The sequence below is a fragment of the Schistocerca gregaria genome, chromosome 3 (genome assembly GCF_023897955.1).
Source record: "Schistocerca gregaria isolate iqSchGreg1 chromosome 3, iqSchGreg1.2, whole genome shotgun sequence".
NCBI classification, from domain to species: Eukaryota; Metazoa; Arthropoda; class Insecta; order Orthoptera; family Acrididae; genus Schistocerca; species Schistocerca gregaria.
In genome coordinates this window covers 868,931,891-868,950,158 of record NC_064922.1, presented here as the reverse complement: position 1 = coordinate 868,950,158, position 18,268 = coordinate 868,931,891, and the positions used below count along the sequence as shown (strand labels likewise).

The 18,268-nt window shown below is 38.6% G+C and overlaps 1 protein-coding gene across 1 annotated transcript in view; it reads left to right on the top strand.

Annotated features, from left to right (window-relative positions):
- The window catches only part of LOC126354900 (uncharacterized), a 163,804-nt gene that overhangs the window by 119,024 nt on the left and 26,512 nt on the right, over nt 1-18,268 (top strand). The window contains exons 13-14 of the mRNA XM_050004965.1: nt 6,021-6,156; nt 7,629-8,688. Of these exons, the coding sequence (XP_049860922.1) occupies nt 6,021-6,156; nt 7,629-8,688 (1,196 nt within the window). The remainder of the gene's footprint in view (nt 1-6,020; nt 6,157-7,628; nt 8,689-18,268) is intronic.

Genomic DNA, 18,268 nt, shown 5'->3' with positions numbered 1-18,268 from the left:
AAATGCCTACCTGCTATGGCTCTGGCTGGTCACCATTGTGTTTGGAAACCAAAATACTGGGTGATCTCCGAAGTGTAGTGAAGTTTACATCTATCTTCAAGAGTTTGCCATTTCAGTTTCTTCACTATTTCTGTGACACTCTACTATGGGTCGTCAAACAAACGTGACTATTTTCTAGAATGGGTCACACTAGTGATTTGTAAGCAATTTCCATTTGTAGAATGGTAATATTTATCCAGTTTACAACCAATAAACCGAAGTGTACCACCTGCCTTACCCACAACTGAGCCTATGTGATCATTCCATTTTATATTCCTACGAAGTGTTACACCCCTCTATATTCCAACTGTGGTTCATTGACATTGCACAACCTTGAAATCTTATCAAGGTCTGCCTGAATATTTATGCAGGTTTTATAGACAATTGCATCATCTGCAAAACGTCCTTAATATACATAATCACCAGCAAAGGTCCCAACACACTTTCCTGGGGCACACCCTCACTATGGTTCTCCACCCAAGATAGCGTGTCGCATCCTACGTACCAGTCCTAAATCCAGTCACAAATTTAACTTGAAACACACTGTGTGATGGTTTGATTGTCAGTAAGCATAGATACGGTGTTTACTGAAATGCTTTACAAAAATCAAGTAGTAGTGCATCTACCACTGTCTTGATCGAGAGCTTCATTATATCATGTGAGAAAAGTGAGTTTTGTTTCATATGATGGTGTTTTTTTTGAATCCATGCTGGTTGGCATGGAGGACATTCTGTAAGAGATACCACATTTTATATCTAAAAACAAAGATGTGACTTACCAAACAAAAGCGCTGGCAGGTCGATAGAAACACAAACAAACACAAACATACACATAAAATTCAAGCTTTCGCAACAAACCGTTGCTTCATCAAGAAAGAGGGAAGGAGAGGGAAAGACGAAAGGATGTGGGTTTTAAGGGAGAGGGTAAGGAGTCATTCCAATCCCGGGAGCGGAAAGACTTACCTTAGGGAGAAAAAAGGACAGGTATACACTCGCGCGCACACACGCGTATCCATTTGTAAAGGCAAAGAGTTAGGGCAGAGATCTCTGCCCAAACTCTTTGCCTTTACAAATGTCTGCCTCTCTCTCTCTCTCTCTCTCTCTCTCTCTCTCTCTCTCTCTCTGTGTGTGTGTGTGTGTGTGTGTGTGTGTGTGTGTGTGTGTGTGTGTGTAACCATCAGAATTTTAAATATCTCACCTGTGGGAGGCATTTCTTTCAAAATTACACTGATATTTCTGTGTTTCCTACTGTTGTCATTACCTGGATTGGATGGAGAGTCACCTAATCTAAATTCCCATGTGTGTACCCTACACAGAGTCAGCTACTTCAGTAGCAGCCTCTGATGTGTAGTGCACACATGACCTATTTAAGGGAACCCTACAGTTATCAATCCTGTGGCACAAGATAAGGAAGTTGCAACCTAGCTTGTCACAGAACCTTTCAGGTCTCTGAGCCAGTCCTTCACTAGACTTGGAACCAAAGGCCACAATCAGTCCTCGGGACAGTGTTGCAAAATGTGAGCTTCGTTGAAACTCCATGAGCAAGGCTGGTCTTCACAACTTTCTGTGCCAGTCGCTGGAATGACCTGGGAGCTCAGACAGCGGGCTTCATTTATTCCAACATGCACCACAAAATGCAGTTGGTTGCACCTTCTTCCCTCAATAGCTGCCCCCTTCAACATGTTGAATGTCGCTCCCAAGCATACGCACTGTCCTTTCCTGTCCCTTTCTGCCATTTCCCTAAGGAATACCACCAGTCACCATATTTTTGAACTACTGACGATTAAGAAAACCCTACTTTTAGTGTTTGCCTTCTTCTGGCATACAACATAAAAGGTTTCCCCTAAAAAAGGTGAAGTGAGTCCCACTGACTCAGTTTCAGTGTAAGACAGCACCTCAAACTTGTTGGTTAGGGGGATTTGTAGAATACCCTGAGTCCTCCTTAGTCCCTGTCCTCTCTGTACCCGATGCCTATATGTGCTGTTAACATCGAGTGAGTGGGAAACAGCAGGTCTTGTACTTTTTGCAGAGGAAAAAGGATCAACATGAGAGGACAGTACTTGAGGTACCTCTGGTACAGGTATCAGAGGTACACAACTGTCGGGAGCTTTTCCGACACACCAATTTGCAGCAGCTGCCAATCATTTACGGTTGTCAGAGTGATTGCCAGGCACTTACAAAGTTCAACCAATTCATTCCATGTTTGAGAACAGCATTCACTGTGGAGTTGCATTTTGGCTGGCACAATGTATTACAGGGCGGTGAACAAATAAATTTAAATGATGCCCGCTGATTATCTTTTAATATGTTGAGCTAAAAAGTTGCTATTTTGCTATAACAACTGTAGCATATATACTAAAACGAAACTTCTATTACGGAAACACACACAAAAAAAAGTGGTAAAAATTACTACTTTTCTAAAACATTTTCATGTTAATTATCATTGTTAGCAAACTTGAAAACAGAGTTAATTTACAATAAATGAGGTAATATATAGGGCTACTCCTCTTCAAGCAAAAACTAGGTGTAACAACACAATATCTTAGAAAACCTACTACAGTAACTAAATCACAAATACTAATTTGCAACAAATTGCTCATAGATTATGCAAAGGACAATGGTAGCTTTGGACAATTCTCAAAAATGCATGTTTAGTTGCGTTGGTTACAATGAAATTCGCAGATGATGTATTCTTTGGCTGAACTGTAAATGACAAACTTTGATTAACTACCAAGTAAATTACATATACAAATCACTCGTACTGGGAACTTGCTAAAATGTAGTTTTGTAAGTGTCCAAAAGTTCTCAAACACGTATTTCTCACATTATTGTACAATGAAATAAGAGAACAAATGTTTTGAATGAAGATAAGCCTATTGTTCTGAAAACTTTTTTAAATAGCACAATTTAGTTTAAGCCTACAATTGCCAATAACAGTACCAGTTTATCGTGGCACTCGTGAACGTTCGAAAACTCGCTATGTATCACACTACAAAACTGTAGTGATACAGTCAGTGAAAAGTTAGTTGCGAAGAGTAAAATATTCGAATATAGAACTTTAAATCGGCACATTATCTTCTAAATGCGGTCTTGCACAAAGGGAAATTCTTAAGTCAGCTATTACAAGTAAATAAACGTGCTTATTGAACACATTTTTCACTTAGCTGATTCTGTGCACCCTTCTACACTGGCGTGCCGAAGATCAACACCGCAGCATAAGTTTATTTTAACCAGCCTCACTAAAATGTGCAGCAGCAACAAAGTGCATCTTTTGCCTGTTGTAACTAACAATGCACAATTGCTACAGTAATCAAATTCTTTCACGCACTTGCACTTTCCTTTGCTATTGTAGTTTTGCTTATTTTTCTTGGCTGTCTGTAAGCCTCGTGCCCTTTGTTTCCAGTTTCTTCTACCGACTTTTATTGTTCAAATTTCTGGTTCTCTGTGCTGACCATAACATGCAGTGTGTGTGCATGTGAGTCATCCAGTGAGTCTGGCCTGGAAAGACTTCCTCAATCTCTGACTCCAGGCTTCTGACAGCTGTGCCACTCCCACAATTAATTAGCATTATTATTTTGAAAAGGACAGGGGTCAGTTTCCTATCTCATCAGTCCCCAAAAGAATTCATAATGTCTAATGACCATGTTGCTGACAGGATGTAAAGCCCAGATTTTCCTTCCTCCTATATTTAAAAATCTGTTACCAGCATGCAACAGAACTACTAAAAAGCCATATCAAATATTTGTTTGTAATCGTAATGTTGTCATCCATATCTAACATAGAATCTGAATCGAGATATTGCCGAATCTGCTGTAGTCACAAATTTTTAATATTTCATACACTATGCATTTTTATGGTCATTCCAATGTTATTGCTACAGCTTGAGAAATGGTTAGGAAGTTATGATGCATCTTATATTTGTAATAACAAAAGAAATAAACTACAGCTGTTATCAGTGATGTAGCACAGTAGTTACATATTCTGTAAGAGATCTAAAGTATAAGAATATTTATCAGAGGTATATAGTACTTTATTTTTCATTCTTGTTGTTTTATCGCATCAATCATGGAGGCTTAATTTTTATGATAGAGGTAATGGATGCTATGGTAAACAAATTTTGTACTGTAGACTGACAAATGGATAAACTTTTGTATTCGTCACTGTATTTGCTGCACTTTACAGATACTTAGTGAGTCATAATATCTTGCAAAAACCTATTTAAAAAATTCCAAGAACAGGTTTTCATGGTGAAATCTGTGAACATAATTTATTTCCCTGTATATCATTCCCATAAACAGTATGTTAAAATAAAAATAGACTAACAACATCTAATACAGAAGTATACAAGTGACTACTCTTCCGTGCTCCACCGTAGAATGGAAATTCCTTCATTTTGTTTCATAGAGAATTGATGTGTGATACAGTATTCATATGTATATAATGTGACAAAATGTTTCGTTCCTTCAGTGATTCTTCAGAATCAGTGAGTGTCTTTATGTACTAGATATTACCCAAAATTTCTAATAATGTGAGTACTGCATCCAGTCAGCTGTACAGACTTAAATCACGAGGCACCTCTAACTGTGTGTGTCAGCTACCATGTGGCATCATTGTGAGGACATTGGTGTGTTATTGATTTCTTTGTGTATGCCCTACTGTGTCTGCAAATTTCAAAATGGTTGATTTGAAAGATGTGCATTAAGTTTTGTTTCAAGCTCCACAAAATTTCACCTGAAACTCACCACATCCCAAGGGAGGCTTGTGGTGAGCAAGCTAAGAGCCAGGCAAGAACCGTTTGTTTGGTTTAAATGATAGCTGGGACTCTGGACAATGACAAACATTTGGGCCAACCAACATCATGCACAACTCGGGAAGTGAGTGCGAAGATGATAGAAGTGGTCCATAAGGAAAGAAGACAGATAATCTATAATATTTGTGAAATCATTGTAACTTTGTATGGAGTTTGTTAATGCATTCTTGTTAATGAATTGAATGTGAGGCAAAGTTTAGCAAAGTTCGCCTTTTGAATGCCAGTCAACAATATCTGGGGTGATCTGAACTGCAAATAAGAGATATTCCAAATTTACAGTCCAGGGTTGTAACTACCAATGAGTCATTGGTGTAAGGTTATGACCTTGAAACAAAATGGAGATTCTCATAGTTGAAGGCACCTTCCTCTCTGTAGTCCAAAAAAGCACACCAAGTAAGCAGCAGTGTATAAAGTCAAAGCTAATGTATTTTTGTGATGTGCGCTTAATTGTCAATAAGGAATTTCTTCCATATTGTCACTCAGTCACAGAGAAGATATATGAGAATGAAGACTGATTGCTGCAGTATGATCGTGCACCTGCACACGGTTCACTTACTGTGAGGGAATTTTGGGCGGAAAAACATAACGACTGTCCCCCATCCACCCACCTCGCCTGATCTGACCACTTTCTCCATTTCTTCCTCTTCCTGAATATGAAATTGAGAGGTTGGCAGCATGACTTCATAGAAGAAATTCAAGCATATTGTGAAATAATTTAGAACACAATTCACCCAGTAGACTTCCAACACTGCTTCCAACAAAGAGAGAATCATTGTTACAGGCAAGTGCAAAGGGGCTATTTTGATGTAACGGTGGAAATGAAGATGTGAAGTAAGTTTCCATACTTTTATGAGGATATTCTTGGAAGTTTTGGGTAGCGCCTTATACACTGGTTCTACTTGTGTGCTGTACTGCACTGCTATGATAACTGGTACAGCATGGCATGTGCACTTCGATGCAAGTTATTCGTTAATGGTGATTGTATTCTGTAAGCTGATGTACTGCATGACGGTGTAACATTTTCGTGGATGTCCCACAGAAATAAATTAAGCAAATATATATGTGTATCAATAGAGAAATTATTTTGTTGATGTAAAGCTAAATTATTTGGATTTATCTTGTCATTTTCATTAACATTACCAAATTGTGACTGCAGTGTGTTTCACTTTCAGGGCCAGAAATGCTGTAAGGTATTTTGAAGAGCAGGGGATAAAAACAATTGGTGATATAAGCAGTATGGATGAAGCAAGAATCAGTGCGTTGCCTTTAAGGGAGCCAAAAGTTGCAGTTGTTAAGAGGGTTCTTAAGGTAAGCACCAAAGCTCAAGAAAGGTTACATAAATATATATTTATGGTTTTAATGTCTGATGAACATGAATATTGTTGTGTATGAATATTGTATGTGTAACAGCAGCAGTGAAAAGTAACAGATAATGGGTATTTACAGCCAAGGTACTGTTTGGAGCTCTGAAGGAAGGGAGATCAGAAAAAAGTGTAGAAAGCTAGTAGTAGTAGTAGTAGTAGTAGTAGTAGTAGTAGTAGTATAGAAAAAGTATGAGTCGCTCAGCATTGCTGAGAGACATCTAAACACCTGTATTTAGGTACAGACCACAAAGAAGTGTTTATAGTGCATGAAATTAGAATGGTTTGAGATTTAAGAAATATTGTTTAAAGGAAGAATATCAATAGGGTATTGAATGGAAACAATTTAAAAAATTTGGAATTGGATGGGAAGGAAACTGAGGACAAGAATGATCAGAATGATTGCAAGACCTGTAAATTTCACAGAGGATTTATATTTACAAGGGTTAAAGAAGAGGATATTTGTCTGATTTGATGCAGATGTTGGTAAAATTTGGAGAGCAATTCCACTTAACATTATTTTAAAGTGCTAACACTGAAAGGGAATACTTAAACAAATCGGGCAACACTCAAAGCATATCTATAGCTTGATCCATTACCAGGGTACAAACTCTACTTACATTGATCTATTCTTATTTGGATGAGCATTTGAAAATCATTACAGAATATTTTCAGTTCTATCCTTTATAAACGTAGGCTTCCACATAAATGTGAGCCAACATTTCATTTTCATAGATGTTAAACCTGTGAATAGCTTTGATTATTATAAACATAAGTAACATCTGACATAAAACCTTTCAAAGAGAAAGGATAATAGCAAGATTATAGAGATCTGGTCTAAAAACTTTCCATTTCGAGCTACATTTGATCTGGGAAGCTTCTAGTTAAAGTGTACGTGGTGGGTTGTCCAGTTGTCTCACACAACAGAGTAAAGCTTTGTATCAGAAGAGTAAGGTCATGAGTTGTAAGTTTCATTACTTGTTCTATTCATACTTGATGGGTGTGCTGTTTTTCTTTATCTGTATTATATGCCACTTGATTTCCCTATCTGAATAATTTCACGATTTTAATACCTACCCTCCTGACAGTCCCAGTTATTCCATTAATTTGTGCTCCACAATCTTTTGTGGGCCTTTTCAATGTTTTTCACACAATAAGAAAAGTTATTGTTCTCATTCTGTTGCTCCCCTCTTCCCCTTACCTGTGAACAAATATAATTCTGTGATCATGATATCTTAGTAACTTCTCATTGATTTGCAGAATTCCAGAGATAATTAAATTTATTTTGTGCTTTTTGATAATATGGGTTCGTTACATTTATCATTGAGTGAGAGAATTTTAGATTTTAATTATACAAAATTTCTTTTTGTTTTGAGCAGTTAAATTTTGTTTTTAATATGTTTACCCTTTTAAAACCAGGTTTATGAAGAAAAGCTCAACAGAATCAAAGCTGGAGCTACAGCAGCAGAAGTTAATTCATCACGTTCCCGAAGAAAGGGTCAGCGGATTCAACGAAGAGGGGGATTGGCAGCTGTAATTCGGAAGTCTGATGATTACACTTCTCAGAAGTTAGCGGATAAAAACTATGCAGTGAATTTGGAAGGCTTTCAGAATAAAAGTTCTGAAGTTTGTGAAATGGTATTCAAATCGTTTGCCGACTCTCTCTGTGACAATGACCGACTACAGTATCATTCCGAAGAAGGTAATAGTACAGATGCCCAGAAAAATTCATTAAGTAGTGGTCATAGCTCTGTAGTGCAGAAGACAGATAAGATTTTACTCTCAAAATTTCCAAACATTGACACAGATCAAACACAACCTGCCATTGAAACAAGCATCAGTAGACAATGTGTAAATGATACCAAAGAGGAAACTTACTGTTCAAGTGTTAGTAAATCAAAGAATAATATCTCCTCCCATTCCTCAGGCTATGATGAGTGCACAAAGGACTTACCTCTACCCAGTCAGGCAGTTGAGAAAATAATGGACGATAATAATGCAGAGCCCAAAGATACTAACTTGAATCAGACAGCAGTAAGTGAAGACATAGAAACCCGAAACACAAAACAAAACCATCAGAAACCTGTACAAGAAGAATTGGTGGTTGTGTCCAATGAGAATGTAACAGTGAGAAATTTGGTGAAGACAGATGTTGGAAGAACAGAAGAGAGACAAGAAAAAGTTGTTCCAGCAGATTCTCTTGTGGGTGTAAAGGAGGCCAATGAAAATTCTACACAATGGCAAGAAGATGTGTTAAACCAAAAAGAATTTGATTCAATTTTGGGAGACTGGAATATAGCCATGAGTGATGATTTATTGGAAGCAGGATGCAGGGAAATACTTGAAAATGGTAATTGTAAGGAAGACAGTGTCCGGTCGGATAACGAGTTCACAGTGCCTACCAACTTGCGACAAGCCAGAGAAGCAGCTGTGTTTGCATCTCATACTGCATCTGGAAGTGGAAACAAAACAGTAACAGGTATGTGTTCCAACCGTGTTAATAGTTGTACTTTCCTGGTGGTTGTCTTTTGTGCATGTTGTTGATACATGTAGGTAAACTGCTCAGAAAAGGTTTTGTTCTTCCTGTGTGCATGAATGTTGGAGAGGGGATTATAGTTTCAAGGGAAGCAGTGAATGAAAGAAAAAGAATTCCAAATCAAAAAATAACTTTACTGTAAAGTAAAAACAATACAGTAAACAAAATGATGACAGACTGTATGAAAGAGTCCATTTTTTGCACATCTTTGAAATCGAAATAGATTCCCGAGTAATATTTTTTGTTGTATGTTCACCTTATAATGCGTTATATCCTCATGGGCATTGTCCCTATCATCTGTTCACTGTAAATGGTTTTGTGGTTTTGGTCCTCCTCATAAATCCTGTGTTGTCAGGTTCAGGACATGTCTCCAACAGTCGTAAGTTAACACAAGTTGACCAATGCTGAATGAAGTCTACATTTATCAATCATTCCATTAAGGTATATAGTGACACTTAATAAATCTAAAACCTCGGGACACTACAATACAGACTGCTCTACAGGTAAAATAAAAAGTACTATTCAATAAAGCTGTCAGACCAGTACGACATATCGCACACGTCTACACAGTGATTTGTTCTCTCGTGTACTATTGCACAAACCTGATAGCATGCTGCCATCTGCTAAACCAGACCCATTGTTGACATCAGCAAGAAATATCAATGCCCTCTTTTACACAACAGAAAATTCAGATACAACACATGACAAATTGATGCAAAACGGGAATACCTGTGTGTAGGCGCATGAAAGCAAAAGAAAAAGAATGCCTTACAGAGGGGGGAGGGAGGAGGGGGTGGCGCATTTAAAAAAAAACACACACACACACACACACACACACACACACACACACACACACAATGATGCTCAGGTAGGAGTGCGATCAAGCATTGACTTCACCAACTGCAGTGATGGTGACAAGGGTGAGTTGCCCTCTGACAAACCAGAATCGTAGCTTCAACACACCACATCATACTGTGACATAGTGCCTTCCATAATGGCATATGCTGCTCCCAGTGACGCCACTTGACCATGTGCGACAACAAGAAACTAGATAACTTAAGTTACTCCGACAAAAATGAAATATGTTGAAACACACGTGCATCGCCGTCTTTGTCTGTGCATTACAAAATAGTATAGATGTATATAAAGTTTTTCTCGCTGCTTCATCCACTACATCTTCTGACATATGAAAGTGACACACAAACTTCAACTTAGTGCAAGCAATGCTGTAACACATGCAACATTCGCTCATCTGCTGTTTAATACTGAAACAGCAGGGCTTCTTGACATTCCTAAAGTGACCGGGAGAGGTCATTCTGACCCCCAGTAAAATATTTTCAGACTTGAATCTTTTTGCGAGTTAGAACAGCGGTTATATAACTTGATTATTAGTACATTTACTTATTTTAACAAAAAATATCTCATCGATTTGACATGTCTATGTCTATATACTACGCAAACCAAAGTGAGGTGCATGGCAGAGGGTACGTCCCATTGTACCAGTTAATTAAGGATTCTTTGTGTTCCATTCCTTTAAGAAGTGTGGGAGGAATGATTGTTCGAATGCTTCTGTGCATGCAGTAATTATTCGAATCTTATCCTCACTATCCCTGTGTGAGCGATACATAAGGGGGTTGTTAGTATATCTCTAGAATAATCATTTAAAGCTGGTTCTTAAAACTTTGCCAACAGACTTTATTGGAATAGTTTAAATCTTTCTTAGAGAGTCTTCCATTCAATTACTTCATTATCTCTGTGACACTCCCCCCTGGATTAAAGAAACCTGTGACCATTCGTTCTGCCCTTCTCTATATATATTAAATATCCCTTGTTAGTTCTATGTGGTATGGGTCCCACACACTTGAGCAGTATTCTAGGATGGGACACACAATTGGTTGGTAAGCAGTCTCTTAGTAGATTGATTGCCCTTCCTCAGTACTCTACCAATAAACCGAAGTCTCCCACTTGCTTTACCCATGAGTGAGCCTAAATGATCATTCCATTTCATATCCCTACAAAGTGTTACACCCTGGTATTTGTATGAGTAGGCAGATTCTAACAGTGACTCATTGATAGTATAATCATAGGATAATACGTTTCTTTGTTTTGTGAAGAGAACGATTTTACATTTCTGAACATTTCGAGCAAGTTGCCAATCTCTGCACCATGTTGAAATCTTATCAAGATCTGATTGGATATTTATGCAGCTTCTCTTAGATAGTACTTCATTATAGATAGTTGCATCATCTCCAGAAAGCATGATTTAAATATTAATCTTGTGTGCAAGGTCATTAATATACAACACAAACAGCAAGAGACCCAATACATTTCGCGGGTTACTTCTATATCTGACTGACTCACCAAGATGACAAGCTGTCTTGCCAAAAAGTCCTCAGTCCAGTCACAAATTTCACTCAATATCCCATGTGATAGTACCTTTGACAATAAGCGTAGGTGCGATACTCGGTCAAATGCTTTTAGGAAATCAAGAAATAGTGCATATACCCGGTTGCCTCGATCCAAAGCTTTTAGTGTGCCACGTGAGAAAAGTGCGAGTTGGGTTTCACACGCTTTGTTTTCGAATACTATGCTGGGTGGCATTAAGGAGGTCATTCTGTTCAAGATACATCATATTTGAGTTCAGAATATGTTCTAAGATTCTGCAACAAATCAGTGTCATGGATGTTGGGCGGTAGTTTTGTACTCTCACTTCTACTACTCGTCTTGTAGACAGGTGTGACCTATACCGTTTTGCAAGAACTAGGCAGTTTTTTATTCGAGGGATCTACAATGATTACAGTGAGACGAGGGGCTAACTCCACCTCAAATTCAGTATAGAATCTGACAGGGAATCCATAGAGCCCTGGAGCTGTGTTCAGTTTTAACGATTTCAGCCGTTTCTCAATACCACTGACACTATTATTTCATTCATCTTTTCAGTGGTAAGAGGATTAAGTTGGGGCAGTTCTCCTAGGTTTTCCTTTGTAAAGGAACATTTGAAAACGGAGTTCAGCATTTCAGCTCTTGCTTTTCTACCCCCAATTTCAGTAGCTGTCTCATTCGCTAGGGACTGGACTGTAACTGTGCTTTGTTTTACATCTATTATGCAGGAGTCTCTGACACTCTACCATGGAAGGTTTCTCCCATTATCACCTGTTGTACTGGGTACATACATTTCCAGTGCATGGTCAATAACGTATATATCTTCATTTGTTTTGTCTTTTGTACTTTGGTTATCATTGTTGCCATAACTGCATCATAGTCTCTAATAACCAGTTTCTGTGTGGACATCTGCAAAGAGGTCAGGTCTATTTTTTGCCATTGAATCCAATATATTTCCATCATGGAGTGGGGTTCTTAACTCTGTTCTAAATAGTTTTCAGAGAAGACATTTAGTAAAGTTTCACAGGATGTCTTATCACACCCACTACTAACAAAATTGTAATTTTCCCAATTAATTCTTGGATGATTAAAATCTTTCTTCCTCAGTGAATTTGAGTTTTTTGTCTACTGTGACAAATACACAACTTCCATTTGCCTATCCTTTTGATATACATTTAAATTTTCCACAAAAATCTCAGTACTGTCAATTTCAGTTTTCAGCAAGCTTTCTGTACCTAGTTTCATGTGAGCTTCATTGCTTTTCATGAGTGTTGGTACTTTGTTATGTATGCTTTGGCAGTAACCATTAGGATTTTAATGACCTCTTTTAATCTTTCACTGATCTTTCTGTGTTTCCTACAGCCATCATTATGTGGATTGGATGGAGAGTCGCCTAATCTAAAAGACCCTTGTGTGCACCCCACACACAGTCAGCTACATTATTAGCAGTCTCTGATGTATAGTGCATACCTGACCTATTTGGGGGAATCCTACAGCTGGAATAGCCTCTTCAACATGTTGAGTGTGGCCTCCAGGGATACACAGTTAGCACACCTGGTGTCATTTTCCTGTCCCTTGCTGCATATTTCCCTAAGGGGTACCATCATTTGCTGCATGTTTGAACTGCTGATTATTAATAGACCCTACCCTTTCACATTTGCTGCCTCCTGACACCAAACAAGAGGTTTCCCCTTAACAGGTGAAGTGAGTCCCTCTGGCTCAGTTTCAGTGAAAGACAGCAGATCAGACTTTTTGGTTAGGGGGATTGGTACAACACCCCTAGTCTTCCATAGTCCCTGCCCAACCTGTACAGGACGCCTATATCTTCCATTGACATGTCACTTGCTGTCAAGTGGACAGTTAATGATAGATACTATACTTTCTGCTGAGGAAATAGGGTCCACAGGAGAGAATAAGACTTGAGGTACCTCTTGTACAGGTATCACAGGTACAAGACTCCCAGGAGCTCTTCCAACAGTCCAGTTTGCAGCAGCTGTCAATCATTTGACAGTAGTCAGTGTGATCTCCAGCTGCTTATGAACATCAACCAGGTCATCCCGTGTTTTAGAGCAGCATTCACAGTGGTGCTCCATTTTGGCTGGTGCAGTGTAATACAGGGTAGTGAACAAAGGACTTCTAATTAAATCTGTTCATTATCTTTTGATCTGTAGAATAAAAAGTTGCTAACTCTGTATAAGAATTGAAGCAGATATGCAAACCGAGGTATTTATTAAGGCAACACACAAACCTGCGGTAGAAATTAATAGTTTCCTTAAACGTTTTTATGTTCATTATTGTTGTTACAAACTTGGAAACAGGGTCAATTTATGATAAATGCTGACAATATATAAGGCTACTTCTCTTTAAGAGAAAATTAGATGTAACGCAAATGTCAGAAAAAGTACTACAGTAAATAAATCACAAACCCTGCTTGCTCATAGATTATGAAAAGGACAATGGTCACTTCCAAAAATTCTCAAAGACGCATGTTGATTTGCAATGATATACAATAAAATTCAGGGATGGTGTATACTTTGACTGAATGGTGAACTACAAACACTGATTTGCTATGAATTAAATTATGTTTCCAAAACACTCGTACCATAACTTACGAAAATAAAATTTTTTGAGCATCTGAAAATTCTGAAACTAACCTACTTCTCAAGTAGTTGGACAATGAAATTAGAGTGTGTTTTGAATGAACATAGTCCTACATTCCTTAACAACTTTAGAAAAGCACAGTTTAGTTTAAATTTACAATCTACGATAACAATACTACACTGGTGTCCAAAATTAAAGCAACAAAATGTTATTTACCCATTCTGTGTCTAATTCACAATATAACCATACAAACTGTCAACAGGTGTCATTACAATATTGTTCTGCATAGAAGATGGCATTCCGATCAATGCACAATATCTCCAGCAATGATGTCAGGACACCTATCAGGTGGGGTAGTGTTTGCAGAGTAGTCCCACATCCTTATTCGCTTTGTATACAGTCGCAGATAGTGCAGTATGGCAGAAAGAAGACACTTACACTCTGCTGTGGGGGGACATAGAAAGAATTGAAGCAGAAGAATCGTAAACTGATGTGGCCCGATGGCTTAATGTGAATTGTTCTTTTGTTTCTCAAATGAGATGATAGTTTATAGAGAACAAATCTGTATCCAGGAGAAAAGGACAGGGCCGAGCACGTGTGACATCAGAAAGAGTGGACCGTTATTTGGCTGCAGGGGCACTATGGTACTGCCTTAGTATGGCACTGCAACTGGCATCTTACCTCACAACATCCCCTGGATGTATTGGATCAAGGCAAACGGTATACAGAAGCCGTCAACACTGTGGCCCTTATTGTTGGATACCTGCTGTCTGTTTCTCTGACATTTCTTCACAGAAGGGAACGTCTAGTGGCGCCATCAACATGCTATGTGTACTTCCTGCTCTTTCAGACAATAACTCACAATTTTTATCTCATTCAAATCATCGTATTTGTGCTCTGCCATTTTTGGTTGTTGTCTGCATCTTGATCGACTTTGATATTCCATGACAATATCCAGACAAACTTTTCTTCTTCTTCAACACCTTTGATAAATTAGCCTTGTATCCCCACAAAGATGTGACAGTGCGTTAGGTATGATGCTAGTCTGTCAAGATACGTATCTTTTATCAAAGTCAAATTCCTGTGTTGTTAGCACTTGGCTCGTGACGATAGTACATAAGATGACACCTCCCTAGGAAAGAATGTGCAGTGTTGTCAGTCATTGCAGTTGTACACTTTCCCAAGAGAGAAAAACAGAACTTACCGTGATGATGGTTAAGGTATCTCTCTGTTACTGTATACTTTTTGTCCCCTTCAGTGACCGAACAGTGGATGCTATTGTCCCATTTACTGTACTTCTGTTGACAACAAACGTCTGATACAATTCAGCACCAATTACATAATCTCTGGGGCCTGGTTCTAAATAAAAAATTCAGCGACAAACCAGGATGTACTAATTTTCATTCCACAATTTAGATGTTACAAGATAGAAAGTTTCGTGTTGTTATTGTCAGCAGTGTATTCCCTTTTTAACAATTTCATAAGTTCTGGTGCTGATAACATCCTGTGAAGAATTGTCTGCAAAAAATACAGAATGCAAGATATGACTTAGCTGTTTACTAAACTTTGGCACAGCAAATAATTTGACATCATCCATTTTGTCCGATTCAGGTTGGAATCCTCGTAGTGTGGTGACGTATCCTAAGATCCTGAACAGATTTTTTGCAAATTTTGTGTTCTCCTAATTAATAATTGCTCCAAGTGTGCCAAAAGCTTGCGGGATGACTTAAATAGTCTGTAAATGGTTCTTGCTTATTGGCGTATCCTCTAAATGCAACTCCTCTTTCCTCATTACCTTTCTGAATATATAACTTGCACCCAACAAAATCCACTTTGCATTTGCTGTCATCTGCCCTGTCCCTGAAATAAACCCAAACGATAATGATTGAATTACCAGGAAACTGGTGTGCCAACACACCTTCGATAATCTTTTCTGCCCTTGTAACAAGTCACCTCTTACATCATAATCCCTGTTGTACTGAATATTATTAATGACAAGTGCTGACTTGTTAACTGCAATTATGGTTTTGGACCGAGTTCCATTTATTATAATTTCAAAGGTCAGCCTTGCATGCATACAACATTCCTTTTTCGATCCTGTGTGAATTTGTCCGTCATTCTGGGGTCGATAATCCTCTCGACAATGATTACAATCTTCCTAGGCGGTCTGTAATCTTTGTTTCTGCGTGATGCATTTTCCCTTCTATCTAAGTGATTTTACAGTCTGTAATTTCAGTGAAACCTATTCTCATGTGGCGAAAGAATCAGTATTATCCATGCTTTCTAATATGACACACACTTCTTCAATTGCATTGTGAAAGGACGAAGTAAATTTTCCTCGTTATGCAAAAGGTAACCTTTGAATTAAAATTTCAATTAATTTGTGATCTTTTTCTGGATCATCTAAAGATGTGTTTTTATCCCAATGTTTTTCCCTTTTTCTGTGTGTAATTTGATGGTGACAATAAAGATCCTTTGATAGCCTGCTGACAGTTTCCAAAAAGCTGTTTCAAACTCAAAAAGTGGAACATTTTTCTGATGCTTTACTGCCCCACATGTGAGCTTCCATTTTTAAATAGATATCATGTCCTCACTGTGATTCACAATAAGTTCTGGTATGGTAGCAGTAAGTCTGCTACTCCATTAATTGAATACTGTATAATCTCATTTTCCAAAATTTCAAGATATAATTTTGCACACCACTTTGCTAATGTCATAAAATCTTGAGTAAAGTTCTAAACTGTTAGCTTGTACACCAGTTTTCTTGGTATAACATCCACATTGTCAGTGCACTTTTGCTTTATAGCAGCAATTTCTTGTTTCTGCTGTCTGAACAAATTGGAAGTTTCAGCTGCAAATTCTTGACAATGGACCATATTTTCTTCAGACTGTGTCTTTACTGTGATTGTTTAATCCTCAAGGTTACTGGGTTTGCACTAAACTTTGGCCTTGAGCTCATCGTGCTTTTTTGAAATGAAACCAATAAGTTCACTTTTTATGATAGAAAATCCAGGATGGAATGTAACAATGTTGGAAAACTCACCATGTACTGGAGGTGCTGAATCGCGATAGGCACAACAAAAAGATTCACACAATTATAGCTTTTGGCCATTAAAGCCTTTGTCGATCTCTCTCTCTCTCTCTCTCTCTCTCTCTCTCTCTCTCTCTCTCTCTCTCTCTCTCTCTCTCTCACTCACACACACTCTTACCTCATGGGTCATAACCCCTGTAATAGACCTAGATGCAAACCATCTCCCATACACCCTCCTATCACCACCTACTCCAGTCTGGTCACTAACATCGCCTATCCCATCAAAGGCAGGGCTACCTGTGAAACCAGTAATGTGATTTACAAGCTAAGCTGCAACCACTGTGCTGCATTCTATGTAAGCATGACAACCAACAAGCTGTCTCTCCGCATGAATGGCCACCGACAAACTGTGGCCAAAAAACAAGTGGACCACCCTGTTGCTGAACACTCTGCCAGACATGATATCCCTCATTTCAGTGACTGCTTAACAGCCTGTGCCATATGGATCCTTCCCACCAACACCAGCTTTTCTGAACTGCACAGGTGGGAACTTTCCCTGCAATACATCCTACGTTCCCGTAACCCTCCTGGCCTCAACCTTCATTAGTCACTATCCTCACGCATCAAGCCCCCTCCCTGTTCCCATTCCAGCACTACACAGCTGTCATTTCACTGCTACACCCAGTCTTCTAATTTTTTGTCTCCTTTCTGCTACTCCCCTCCCCACCTTCCCTCCTGCCCTCCATCTAAACTGCAGCACTTCACTGTCTGCCACCCCATACTATCCCTCCCCCTTCCCGCACCAGCTTCCTCCTTAGCCCCACCCAGTTGCCACTCTCATCATGCACTGGTGCTGCTGCTAGCAATGTGGTTTCAGTTGCCTGAGAGCGCAGACGTGTGTGCGAGTTGCATTTGTGAGAGTGGGGGGAGGGGGGGGTTTGAAAAGGCCTTAATGGCTGTAAGCTATAATTGTGTAAATCTTTTTGTTGTGCCTGTTGCGATTTAGCATATCTGCTATATGGTGAGTAGCAACTTTTCTTCTCTAATATTGTTAAAAGTTCACTTTTTGTACCTCTTATTTCGCCGTATACTGTGTGTACCAGAATATAATCAGCAACAATTTCATTCTTTAAATTGTGAATGAATTCAAACAATGCCTGAATATGTGTGCCTCCTAATAAGTATTTGTGTGTGGTTTCGTGATGTGTAACCGGCATTTTTGTAGCCAAATTCACTTTCAAATTTTCTCTAATTTGACTGTTTTAAAAGTTGTCTGTACTCTGCTCTGATTCAGAATAACTAATTACTTTTCATAAAAATGCAAAGCTGTAGCCATTGTATATCCAATCTCAAAGTCCAACACAGTTAAAAATAATATGTAATTTTCTTCAATGTATTTTAAAATTCATAGTCTTATTTTTCCTTTACCACTATCCAGTGTTGCGCTTCGAGCTTCTTATGAGGCACTGCTAAGGACAAACTCCCCGTACAACTGCTGTATTCCACATT